The 14,349-nt window shown below is 34.1% G+C and overlaps 1 protein-coding gene across 1 annotated transcript in view; it reads left to right on the top strand.

The window, feature by feature from the left end:
* The first annotated feature begins 1,528 nt into the window (after positions 1 to 1,528).
* LOC149426952 (proteasome-associated protein ECM29 homolog) overlaps positions 1,529 to 14,349 on the top strand; it is a 46,121-nt gene continuing 33,300 nt past the window's right edge. Inside the window, exons 1-10 of the mRNA XM_089634295.1 lie at positions 1,529 to 1,600; positions 2,056 to 2,174; positions 6,031 to 6,159; positions 6,444 to 6,562; positions 6,758 to 6,889; positions 7,006 to 7,123; positions 8,237 to 8,376; positions 10,801 to 10,969; positions 11,847 to 11,932; positions 12,708 to 12,820. Coding sequence (XP_089490421.1) covers positions 1,552 to 1,600; positions 2,056 to 2,174; positions 6,031 to 6,159; positions 6,444 to 6,562; positions 6,758 to 6,889; positions 7,006 to 7,123; positions 8,237 to 8,376; positions 10,801 to 10,969; positions 11,847 to 11,932; positions 12,708 to 12,820 — 1,174 coding nt within the window. The 5' untranslated portion in view covers positions 1,529 to 1,551. The remainder of the gene's footprint in view (positions 1,601 to 2,055; positions 2,175 to 6,030; positions 6,160 to 6,443; positions 6,563 to 6,757; positions 6,890 to 7,005; positions 7,124 to 8,236; positions 8,377 to 10,800; positions 10,970 to 11,846; positions 11,933 to 12,707; positions 12,821 to 14,349) is intronic.

The following is a 14,349-nucleotide window of genomic DNA, read 5'->3' as shown; positions in this document are numbered from 1 at the left end:
CAAAAAGGTTTTCTTGGAGTAGTTCTCTGATGTTAGGTACTAATATCGCTTCACTTTCGACTTTAAAATTTTCTATTTTATTTAGATTTAACATAACAAAATTTAGATCACATGTGTTTTGATTGTCCCTCTCTAAACAAATATCCTCTCTTCTAGCAAGCCTCTTCTAAAGTTGCCTCCCCTCCATTCAACATTTCATCTCTTCTAAGCCTGAACTCGACTCCGAACTTCCATATAATTTTAAAATTTGCCCATTTAAATAAAATAAATTATGTTATTATAAATTACCCTTAACTTTCTCCATATTCGCCGGAAAAAATATATAACAAACAATTATAATAATAGGAAAGAAAATGACCATTGCCCGGAATACTAATGGAGGGAAATAATTGTACCGAGTCTGTAGACATCTTTAATTTATCACTTAAGAAAAACAAAAAAAAATGTTACTGAGGCAGTTTAGTTATCTATAATTAATATATATATATATATATATATATATATATATATATATATATATATTTTTTTTTTTTTTTTTTTTTTTTTTCATATTCATATGTAAAAGCCCCTAAAAAGGGCTTGAATAAATTAGTAAATAAAAAAGAAAAAAAGTTCCATTTCTCTTTAGAAGATTATTATTTTATTTTATTACTTTCGATGGCAAACTTTGAACATGATGTAGAAATAAAGTACCATTAATATAAGTATGATTTCAAATTAATACACAGTCCTCCTCATTAGGGTTGTCTGTTTTAAGTTCTAAGGCGGCCTGTAGTTTTTAAACTTTTGTATTTAGTTTCAAGTTATCTTTACATCGTCTTCATAATGTTTGTAAGTTGATTATCACATTGTTCTCTCAGCCATTTTTTTAACTTTTGTTTTAAATATATTTATTTTGCAGAGCATTGTATAGTTTTGTTGCGTAGAATTTGAAGTATTTATACTGGGATTAACTATTTACATAAGTGTATTTTGGCTTATTGCTTTGGTTGCAGTGGAGTATTCAGAGGTGTTTTTTTTGTAATAAAGTTTTTGTAGTGTAGACTTGAAAGTTTTTTAATATTTCTTGTCGGAATTTTAACCGGAACTTTCAGATTTGTCTCAAGTACTTCTTTTTGGGATATGTTGAGCCGCTCTGTGTGAGTGCTCAAGGCAGACCCCCCATCCAGTTATTTCGTACTCTATTAGGGATTGACAGAAAGCGAAGTATACCTTTAATATTGTTTATGTTGAGGATATTACGGATTGATGGTTTTTTTCAGTAAATTTCTAATACTTAATCATAGAATGAAAAAGAATAGAAATTCTATGCAAGATTGTGCGTGTGCGAGATGTTCGGCACATCTAAAAAATAATCCATAAGAATTTCATTCATTTAAAACCAAACAAAACGTACAATATGCCATTTCTATTTTGCCAGCGGCAAAGGTTCTTTTTTCACGCAAAGGTGTATTTTTGAACGATTCTCTTATCTGGCCACACTTATTTACATAGAAATCGTAGAAAATGCCAAATAACAAACCATAGATGAAAAATATTAATAAAAACAACATGGCCACCTCAGACAGCGGTTCTCTTTCTGAGCCGGGAAATGATTTGAGTAAGGAAAATGTAATTTTTAAGTGAAATTTTCCGCTTATTTATCAAAATATTTCCCTATTTAATTGATTCCCACATTTAGTTCATAAATTAAACTCCCATTGATGATTTGTGGTTTTAACCTAATCATCCTGACGTTTTTCAGCATGATCTGTCATTTATAATGACATTTGCATTTTTTTTTCAAAAGTTATGTTGTTTATCTTTTATGGAGTACCAAAGGAAACCAAAACATATTGAAATCTTTATTTTTAAACATATTATCAACAAATCAAGCCACGTCAACTCTTTATTATTGATCCCCAGAGATAAAACAACCGGGAACAAAACATTTGTGCAATACAAACAATGAATTATTTTGATCTTTGATTTCGGTGGTTGTTGATTGAACGATTTAATGCTATTTGAATAAGTGGTGAGCGGATTGTGTAAGTAATGCTTTACGTTGTCGTGCAGTGCTATTGGAGAGGGTGTTCCTCAGACTGGGGAGCGCTGATTCGGATGAACAACTGGAGCAATGTGTGGGCAAGTTCCTCCCTCCTGTACTGCTCAAGCTTGCCTCGCCACACGAACAGGTTATACCTTCCCCTATCTCTCCATGCCCTCCTGGTAGCTTTGACAGTTTTTGTCAATATAAAAAATAGAATTAATGGTCATCGGATAATATGGATTTTGCAGATGAGCCTCACTTTCAGCATTCTAACTGAGAGTAAATATTTCACTAACCGCCGCACATTTAATAGGCACAGATTATAGAAATTACACTTCATTTTAACTTAATTACTAAAAGAAACATCTATTTACATCGAAGAGATGGTAAAAGATGCATTGTAATCCCATTTGGTAAATATCCAGAAAATAGGGACACGGTTAATACGCACATTTTATTTTAGAAATACTTTGAAGTTGTTAGAAAATAGTGAGACGTAAGTATTTAAGTTTCCTGAAATGGAAAATAATGTATTTTAATAGTTATTTCGTTAAAATCAAAAACGATTATTAATTGGCGACTATTATTGATGTCAAAGTTTTAAGGTTATTTTTTTTTCTTCTCACACCAAAATATGAACTTATGACCCAAAATGGGCTTGGGTTTAATTAAAACATAAATAAATATTAAAAAACAATTAAAAATTATTATGTCAAAACATGGCGTGAAGAAAAGATGTCAAATTATCCGTTTTTTTTACGAAATATCTACTAAAATTCATTATTTTCCATTTTTTGAAATCGAAATACACTTCTCATTGATATCTAACTGATTCACAGTGGTTTTTCAACTAAAATCGCATATTAACCATGTCCCTATTTTCTGTATATTATTTACCTTCCATTTTTATGCAATCAAAGTTCAAAATATTCCTCATAAAATGAACCCTTTGCTGCCATTTTGGACCTTTTTTTATAGTATGTAGTGACACTTGCGAAAGTTTCGTTATCTAAATGCATATAAATTACTTAATCAACCCAAACTAAGAACCTTGTATCGTATATTGTGCATCTAAATAGTTGTTTCTTGTAGTATTTGTTGAAGAAAAGAGTAATTTCCATAAGCTGTCCTTAAAAATGTGACGGTTCGGTAAATAATTACCAAACTGAGCTATTACTGTGTTAAAATGTAGTCCAAATGCATAATACCAATGTCACCAACTGAGTGCGATTTTCGCTTGGAATTAGTTTTGTTTTGCATTTTATGCTTATCGTCGACGGCAATCCATCACCGCGTAAATCATATTTGGTTACTTTTCAGGAGAGACATAAAACCACTTTTCTTAATATATTTACATCGAAATCGCGGCAAATCATTTTATTTTCCATGTTCAATTGTCTTTACAATTATTTATTTAAACACATATACGTTTTTAACCGAAAATAAAATAATAAATGACTTAAGCGGTGATGTTCACTAAAATACGGCAAAAGTTTAGACTTACGCGGAAATTTATTCTTGTTGGGAGTTAGGTATATAATATCATTATAGTTTTAAAACACGGGAACGTGGAAACAAATGTTATTTTTAATAATAATAATATTTTACAACAAAGTAATATTATGTTACATGACATTATTTAGACAAATAAAATAGTAGATAGGTACCTTATCATAAAAATACACAAAATTATTAGTTACTCAATGACACCGACAATCATCAACGTAAAAATTTAGCTCGTCAAATTTTTTTATTTAAAAAAAATAAACTTACACTGTAGGTACCTCGTGTAATGTTAAAAATATAAAAAATAAAGTTATTGATATAGTAATGAATCATAATAGCTATGACAATCTTGCGGTATTACAAATTTCAGTTCCTGTAAATGTTTCCACTTGGATTCTTTTATTTTAATTCTATCTTTGTAAAGTTTTGGAATCTATATTATCTTTAACTTTTTCTTCATGTGCCTTATTTTTATGTACGATGTGTCTTTTCCAAACCTCATCGCTAATATTCCCAACGTCGTGACCACAACATGTGTCACACCGATCTTTTTTGGGCGTAAAAATACTCATTTTTTCTTTTTTTAAACACATTTTCGAAAGTTCTGCAACTCATGGGACTTCCTACATTTTCCTTACAATAATCTAAATAAATATCATACAGTTGAGCCAAACTTTTGATTATTGGTTCTAAGTACAGCTTTTTTGTAGATTTACGACAATAGTGCGATTCGAGTTTTGGAAGATCGTGAAAAAACTTCAGTAATAACATTTTTTTAGAATTTTCTCCTGTTGTTCGTCGCCTGTTCTGATTCGTCATGGATGACATCGGAATCATTGCAGATTCTGATTTTTCTGCCCAATACCTCACGGTCCATTCCTTAATCCCCAGGGTATTCAAAAACGACATTTTGCAAACTTGGGCTGTAATATTTTCAATGGGCAAAAAATACACCAACGTGCCTTGTCTACGAGAAGCACTTGTTTCCGATCTTCTTTGTTTGGGTTCTTTTTTCATTACATTAGATGCAACAAATTGTTTTCTCTGATCCCAATTCAGTTTTGACCAAAACATTTAGAACCTTGGTTAAGTTTGGGACAGTTTCGTAGTTTTGAACGAATGCATATTTTGGATTTGCAAGCTGGACCCATTTGACGAGCTTCTTTAGGCACGTCGTGTACTATGTTGAATTTCCCATCTTGCAGTAAACTTTTTCTGTAGCCTAAATAATCTTTCCCTTGCATCCTCAATTTTTTGTTTAATAATCTTGATGAATCTGCGTGTATGTCACCATCACTCTGCCGATTTGATGGGGATGCTATTATTTCCGAAGGAGATAATATAGTACCTGGTGTAGGAGAACTGTAATCCACCACCTGCATTTCAATTGAAGTTGAATCAACTATAATCTTTTCATTATTTATTATAACAAAAGACGTTGAATTATTATTAATGCTATGAATATCTTGGCATATGTATTCAGGAGATACCATCGAGATCAACTCCGCACTGTCTTCTGTTGTTGTCGGCTGATTTTGGGAATAATCAAGAAAATTCTAAATTATTTATATCAATGTTTTCTATATTTTCATTTGTAGAACATTCACCAACTTTTTTTCCACTGCCCTGTTTGTCAGATAATGTATTTATTCCGAGTTCTTTGCACATGGCATCAACAAATAACTTATCATCGCTAGAATCGAACATTTTGTTACTGAAATAAAAAATAAAATTAAATAATTAATAATTTGTTTCGCTATATACTATTAGTAAATAGTAAAGTATAATTATAATTATTAGTAAAGTCACAAAAAATAAAAAGGACAAATCAAAAAAGAATGAATCAGCGCGTATCTCACGTTTTCCGATACAATGAAACGAATCATTGCGAAGTGTATCAACGCGTAAGTTCATAATGATTAATAATAACGTCTACCGTGTGCACAAACCAATGTTTGTAATATATAATTACTTAGTCTCATAATACATACCTTTTGTAAGACATCCGATGAACAAAAAACACATAAATTTAAAAAAAAACTGTTGTAACCAGCGAAATAATGTTTTGCGGCAATAACGGTTGGTCAACGGCTGAGATAGGCGATGATTTTACCCAAACGGAAGGCAAATGAGATGCGCGGTGATACTATTTTCGTTGTAGGACTATTTCCTTACATTGAAAAAATCCTATAATAATCCCAACGATGTAGGTTTATGACCGCCGTCGAATGGCATTTCAGGATGACTTACGCGGTGATGTTACATACGCGGTGATGGATTGCCGTCGACGTTATGCACTTTATAGTTTGCAAATATTATCATGGTGAGATTGTATTGCATGACTTTAATAACTATATTTATATCTGAATTCCTGCATAGAAATGTATTTAATTTAGTGCTTTGCGCAATATGCTTTTACATAATAAGATTTCTTAACCTGGAATACTATTCATGTTCATTGTAACACACATAACCTCAATCTTTTGTTATTTCAGGTGAGGACGAAGGTGATGGAGCTATTGGTCCACATTAATAAAAGAGTGAGATGTCGCTCTACTGTTCAGCTACCAATGGACGCCCTTCTCAGCATGTACCAGGATGAGAAGGCCACGTCTTTTGTTATTGTGAGTCAACTATTATATTTACACATAATTATTTGCTTTGTTCAAGCATTAAAATATTAATAATAGCATGGGAAAGCATACCAATTTGAAAAGCATTCCAAATTTCAATTAAAAATAGTTGCCGCTATAAATACATAGATGTCACATTGAGTAATTATGAAGAGAAAAATGTTCTATTGAGTTTCAAATTTGTTTTGTGCAGTCTGGTTCACAATAGGGTTGATCTTTATTGCATCTTTAATTTCATTATAATTTCTAATGTATATAACATGTTTTCTTTGCAGAATTTTACAATAATTTATTTAACCATGGGTTTCCCTCGCCTTCCGGCCGATCGTCAACTCGAGCTAATCCCGAGGCTTTTGACTTCCATTGCATCGAGACCTCAAAGCCACCAGGACGAGTAAGTGCCGCAATTCATTTTAATTTAATCATATCCCACATTTAAATAGTATTTTAAGTACAAAGCTGAAAATCAGCTTGAATCAGTTGAAGCTATTTTTCACAAATAGTGCTGTTATTCTATATACATTGGGAAAGCGGTAAAAAAGTTAATGAAGTACCTATCTTGTTTGTAATTAATATTTTTTATTTTCAGTATTCTTCTGCTTGTGATGCCAGTGCTAGGAGACCTTGGCAACAAATCTCCCTCTCTGAACTTGAAGGACCGGCCGCAGCAAGCCAAGGTTCTGGTCCGCCTGGCTCTGGACCTCCTGCTCTTGCCTTATGGGTATTTCTCATAAATATATATTAAATTATCTACCTAACCGGGATGGATGCCCGTTCAATAATTACATCGATGCACACGTCATAATATAAAATAATTTGTGGACTGGTTTCTTATAGCGCCCTGCCAGGAAACAAAGAGGCGGGCTCGGAGTTCCCAGTTCCCCCGGGCCTGTCCATGGTGGCCTATAAGAGACTGACTGACAAGCATATCCTGGATGCTTCACAGCTGGAAAAGGTATACACTCATCTGAAATTGCTCCATCGATATTGTGATAAAACCGTGACAACCCTTTAGAATAACCCTTGAATAAAAAGTAGTAACCATTTAAACATCGCTCTAGTACATTGCTTGGATAAGCAAAGAGAATGGAATGCCATGCAACATTATTATAGCACTCACTCCTTGGTGCTCTCCTTATTTTAACCCTTTACATAAACTGATTTTAGTATTTGATTTGCTTGAAAGTTCCAAGTCTTCCTGAGGCATCCCCATCTTTTTCTTCCATCTCATGGGTGTCGTTAATTCGCCTGACACTCCATTCTCCTATAACCGCCCTTCGTTTGTACATGTTTTGTAGGTTTGTACCAACTAAGTGCACATCTCTATCTTACTTGACCTTGTCTACATCTTGAACATCATAGTTGAAAATCCTCAAAATACCCCCTACTATCGGCTGAGAATTCGCAGAACTGCACGAAAATTAACATGATTAGTTTTTTTCAAATATTGGAATAAAAACCACTATTTTTTTTGCGGTTTTCTGTTTCCCAGATAATACATATAACTTATTATATATTTAATTTTTTATATCAAAAAACATTTCCCCAGATTGATGATTGAATTTTGTGATGCACGGGTAAAATGTTTTCTAGATTAGCGCAAGCGATTCTGATTTTGATCTCTATACAGTTTTTCAAAGCACTAACCTCCTGTGCGCCAATATATCCTTAAGGATATTTAGAAGGTATGACGGTACTATTTACGAAAACATAATTTTGCAAAAAAACTCGTAAATTATTACGAAAATAGAATCAGCTGGCGCACAATGAAAATTTTGAAGAAGTTTAGGGTAAAATCGCATCGCAAAAATTTCGGCGCGGATGATTTTCCAGCGGTCTCTGGAGACCTACTGGCAATTTCATCCCCAAAAAGAAAATGTCTCCTGTGTACAATCCGCATTCGACTCGTTAATCGGCCTTGCATTCCTTTTGGATATCCCCACTCGGTAACTTGGCTGTGAATAGTTTTATCATAAACATGCGTCTGGGACATCATACTACTGCATTCAGTCTACTTTCATCCTTCCTATGTCAGTAGGTTTTATGTTTTTTAATCTTATATTTTCAGACCAAACAATCCATAGTCAAGTTCCTGAACAGTGACGCCCTTGAGGACAGTGATACCCTCCTGCCGCTCATTGTTGCCGCAGCTGATTCTAGGTTCAGTGTTGCCAACATTGCCAGCGTCGGACTGGGAAGGATTGTCAGGTTGGTCCAGCGAATAAAGTACAATCCAAGTTCACACTTTTTTTATGTCATCTGCCGGCCAAGCTAATAGATGGTACTTGAATAATTTATCCGTTATTAACTTATTCCCAACATCCCTTTGTTTGTGTGGTTTATGACAGTAACTTCGGCTACTTTTGTCTTGCTTCTAATGCACTTATTAGAAGTTCGGTCTCGTAAGAAGATTATTTTACAAGGTATAAGGTAATCTGAAATACAATCTTTTTATTTTCTAAAATAGCGGAACTCTGAAACAAGTATTTTCTTGCAAGTGCGGTATTTCAATAGAAGATGCTTCGAGAAACTGGCTTCATTAATCCCCCCGGCACCTAGTGCACCGGTGCATAGTCGGGAAGCACGTCAAATGTGGGCCCATCATTTGTACACGATTGACATTTGTCACATGATAATGGGTCATTTCTATGACTCATTCTTTAGCCCCCATATTCCGAGTTTCTACCGATTTATAATATATTTCTCTTGAACACTAAGGACGGGTTGTTTAAGAGAATTTGAACAATTCTTCAAATTTCAAAGTTAATTTTTAAGTTCTGTCAAAGATTTTTTAAAGTTCTGTTATTATTTCAGTTCTGTCAAGCAACTAGCCTATAATGATACACTAACAGAACTTGAATAGGACTTTCACAGAACCCGAAAATGAACATTGAAATTTGATGAATTGTTCAAATTCTATGAAAAACCCATCGTTAGTTTTTAAGTTCCTAACATTTGTAGAGCCGCTCCCTCCAACATTCGTATTTACATATTTCCATTTCAAACTATCTTTTTCTTCTCTTCGAGGGCTTACTACGGAACTTTAAGTTGAACAGTTGTGGAACGATTTGCCGGCTTCTGTGTTTCCTCCATCCTGCAACATGGGTATCTTCAAGACCCAAGGTCACTCCATCCTATCCTCAAAAAGACACCCAAAGATGACATAGGCCCTGAGGGAAATTATTTTCCTTAGTGCCTGATGTGGAGTTAAATTATTCTACAGTTTTTATGTAAAAAAAAGTATTCTCAACGTTATTACGTTGCATCAACGTCTACATCATTGCCATTGTGAACTATCGAGTAAGATATCTACATATTTATTTATTTATTCATTTTCGGGAAATCGACAGTTTGCATTTAATCAGTTTGTACATAAGTATTAAATAGTAAAATAAAACCAATAGAGACAGCATAATATGGAAATTATTTAAACAAAAAATATTATTTATTTATTTATTTATTATTTATTAACGCCCTATCGGGCTTTTACATAGTAAGTTGACAGTATATGTATGTAAGTGTAACATGTACATGGATAAAATAGCTAAATATAATTTACTCATAAGGTAATCAGAAAATAATATGGTAAAGTAAATCAAAGTATGAAGACAAGACCTTTTTTAAAGCTAATAAATAATACAAGTTAACACATTGTAGTCGGGAGCTTCAAACAATAGACTCTAGCCTATAGCGGGTGTTTTTCGCGATTAGCGCAAAAATATATCCTCATCCCTTTTGTTAGTATCTGAAGACATTTTTGAAGGGTAAAAGAAAATATCAATTAAATAAATTCCACTAAAAAACATGTCTGTTTTGTAACTCTGTATATCATAACTAAAGTAAGTGTATATTATTATATTGCGCCACTCTATCTTCACAAGTAACGAGTGCCGGGAATACATCCAATTGCTAAACAATTTTTGTGTTATCTCTCATTCAGGAAATGATTATTGTAATAACATCCTTGGGATTATCTCATAAAAGTAAAGGTCCAATGAATTTATAACACATCATAAAAATATAATAGGTACTCATATTCCCAATACAACTAACAAACAATCTTTGAAATTTAACACAATAAAATTGCCTAATTATTGCAAGAGTATGTGTGTACATAGAAGAAACAACGGCTTATCTTTTTTTGTTATATGTGTGTGTAGTTTGTAATGTCTTCAAGCATTTAGATTAAATACTCACGGGAAACAATAATAATAATTTTCCTTCCTCCCCTTTGAAGTGGAGCCGGCGTAAAGGGTATTTTTACCCGTCCCGCCGATAAGCACCAGTCGGCCGCGCGGGGAAAAATACCATTCCCGCTCATAGTGTGTTAATAACTAGCATATAGGTCTGAAATTAGTTGCCTTTTGAAACTCACAAAGTTATTAACACCAAATATATCAATAAGATTTTTCCAAATTTTTCAATAAGATTATTGAGAGCTCATATAAAACTGCACAGTGAAGCTAGTTTTATACAATAATAACTGGATAAAACAGAACAGTGAGAAAACAGAAGTTTATAGTAAGTTAGGTTGGGTTAGTTTCGGTTTGTTGTTTGTTTTTTTTTCTTCACGATTCTTCAATTTTCTGTTTTATCAAGGAACCTAATGTATTTATAAGAATGTTTTTGTAGTTCTGTAGACTGGAACAGCGGACGCGTGGTGCTGCCCCTGTACACTCTGTTTCTGGGAGGTGGGGGCCCTGCCCCCCGCGCCCCTTCCTGCACCCGCATCCGCCTCAAACTGCTGCATTACCTCAACAGGGCCACGGGAGCTGCTATCCTGTACCCCCACTGCATACAGGTATCTAGATAGTTACCGGAGAAATGCATGCCTCGATTTTAAATTACACTCTGTTTAATAGAGATATGTGGGCCTACTCTGTAACTTTTGACACTTTCCTGCAGCCGGTTCAGCCACATCACAATCCCTTATTATTCCTTCCCTTACGGTGTTCAATAATTCCTCGTCCTCCGCTGCTATACACTCGGTAAATATTTATATATTGTAATTACTTAATGCAGTACATAATTGTAATGCGGAGGAATATCTAAAATTTGAACTGTGTGTTTAGTATATTTACAGAGATATATTATTAATAGAGACGATGTTCACTCAGTTGACAGCACCAGCAAGGAAAGGTTAAACCACGAACTTACTGGTTTGTTAACCCGAAAGATACAGAGTAACCCCCATGTATATCAATGTCCTATTCATTTATCTTCACATAACCCATATTTTGCGTTTTATAAGTGCGTTTGAGTTCTCTACACCTATGGCCGTGTTATGACACTACTATTTATTATAACCATAACTATTCGAGAGGGACCCCTTTGTAGTAATAATCGTCTTTGATTTTCTATTTTACCATCTTTCGTGTCGTAGTAGCTCTGTTCTCTTAGTGCTTCTCGCAGCCATAGATGGCAGTTCACACACCCGCACATAATAAAACTGGAACTCAGTAGAAGTTCTTCTTGAAAAGCATTGATTTTTACACTGTCTCCTACAACAGTTGTAAACTATCGATTGAATTTGTTGTCTCGTTTTTAACTCATTGACTAAAAATAAATAATTGTTTTTGGCGTAACTCATTAATATTTTATCAATAACCTTGGTCGACTAAGTCCCGAGTCATAATATGACTAGTCATAACATATTTGTGAACATTTTTGAATTTCAGGTTATTTTCGCATCATTGTTTGCTCAAAACACTAATCCCCGATTGAAGACCCTCGCTCTGAATTTCACAATGAATGCTATCCAAAGGTTTGTCTAATTCACAACATTCTCAAAATACCTAACCCCTGTGTTCCCACTACATATTGAAGTTATCACGAATCCTTTTGTCTAATTTACATACTTATAGCATTTCAACTTACCTTTTTAACTATCTGTGTGTAAGCATAAATAATAAAAAAAAATTGTTTACCGTCAAAGAATTTTGAGAATTTTGATTGTATAATTATCACAACCTGCTATACTGTCCCAATTTACCTATGTTTCTTTTTATACTTCTCTCTGTTGTTTATGATATTGTTAACTGCACAGAAGCTAGGTACAAAAAGGCTTTAATATCATATCTTTTAAATCATGACCAATAAAATGTAAGTCTACTCATACTTACGTAAAAAGTCAAATAAATATGTATATAAAATGAACTGCCTGGGGCAACTGAGGAAACTTGGGTCAATAATAATAGTCAATACGGTGAACCAACAGCTTGATTGCCACTTACCTACTTTCAACCAAAACCTGAAAATAAATGCATACATTTTAGCTATTGTAATATATTATATCATGTATCTATACTATCATATATTACAATCAATACTAATCTAACCTAGTCTACCTATAAGTTTTGCATGTATGTACTTGTATCTCTAACTTTTTATATCCATCTAGAGTTTCTGTTAATTGAATATTTTCTGATGTCACTGTTTATAATTTATTGTATATGGTATATTTTATACCGTTGATATTAAAATAAATAAATATTGCCTGCACTGAGATTTGTTTGTTAATGGAGCCAATATGTTTGCAGCGGGGATGTTACACAGCTGAAACAGATCTCTCCAGTGTTACTTGGAGGACTTCTGAAGTTGACTAAGATGGAAGACGAGTGGGCACACCACGCCCAGGCCTATACGTGCATTGGTGGGTTTTTTCAACCCTTAATAATTTCTTTATTTCATTCACTGACCTGCTGACTGAACTGTATAATAGCTGCAACCATGTTTCTCTTTTAATATAATGGAAATCGTTTTAAATAAATCCATACTGATAGAAATAATAAATTGATACACACAAGGATTGTACGGGAAGTACCAGACCTAACTAAGAAAACCAAAAAAATATTGGGAAAAACTATCTTTATTTCTCAACAGTCTCCATTTATTTTGATACACTTTCCCCAGCGATGTTCAATAGTTTCGATACACCAACAGCAAACTACACCTCTTCATTGTTGGCAAATAGTTTCACAGAGCCATTTGCTCAAGTTTGGAAAGAGAAAATAATCCGAAGGGGCTATATCTGGCGAATAGGGTGCGTGAGGAAAGAATTCAAACTTTAACTTATAGATATTGGTTATCGCGATAACAGGTGTGAACTGGTGCGGTGTCTTGATGAAACAAATGGGCCATTTGTTCTTGATTTCATTACTTAAACGCTGCAATAAGTTTGTATAATACTCGCCGTTGATTGTTTTTCCATTTGAAGATAATCAATGAATATTATCCCATTGGCACCAAATAACTGACATCATGACCTTGCCAGCAGGTGGAACTGTCTTCGCCTTCTTTAGAGCCGATTTTCCCCTTTTAGTCAATTGTTTTGACTGTTCTTTCGTCTCTTGTTTGAAGTGATGGACCCATGTTTCTTCCGTGGTTATGAATCGACGCAAATCGGTTTATTGCAGCGATACATCGCCAATCACTGGATTGAAATATCCTCACAATGCTGTTTTTGCTCCATTGTGAGCAAACGCGGCACCCATTTTCGCACGCCTTTCTCATGTCCAAATTTTCAGTCAATATGCGATGTACAGCACTTTTTGATATGCCTACAATGTCTGCCAACTCGCGCACTTTCAGTCGACCGTCATCCAATACCGTTTTGTGGATTTTCTTCACTAGTTCTGGCATGGTCACCTCATTTGGTCGACCACTGAGATGTTCGTCTTGGCAGTTAGTACGGCCTTGTTTAAACTCTGTAGCTCAATATTTTATTTTTGCAAATGAAGGAGTAGACTCTTCTAGAGTAGAATCTAGCTCGGCCTTGATATTGGTTGGACTGAGACCTTTCAAATGAAAGTATTGTATCACATAACAATGACCAATTTTTTCCATGTTCAAATTCACTGAGAGCGTTCACTATTTATGGCTGTCAAACAAAAACAACGTAGCTGCTTCAAACTTAAGCTATATGTATAAGGTTAGTACTTACGATCACAGGATTTTTTTCTAAAAACGACCGGCATCTATAAGTCAGGTCGGGTACTTCTGGGACTACCCTCGTAATGTTTAAAGGAAATGTCAAAAAAGTACTACATTGTTTTTATGTCGTAATCATTAAAATATTTGAGATAAAAAGCTTGACTAGGAACGATTTACAAAGCATCAGCAACAGCCAAACATAAGCACCCAAACTAGACTCATTCATTTTAAAGGAATATTACAGTATGC

The sequence above is a fragment of the Hesperophylax consimilis genome, chromosome 1 (genome assembly GCF_061612785.1).
Source record: "Hesperophylax consimilis isolate HC1 chromosome 1, BYU_Hcon_1.0, whole genome shotgun sequence".
In the NCBI taxonomy this organism is placed as follows: Eukaryota; Metazoa; Arthropoda; class Insecta; order Trichoptera; family Limnephilidae; genus Hesperophylax; species Hesperophylax consimilis.
This window is presented reverse-complemented; position numbering and strand designations above follow the sequence as displayed.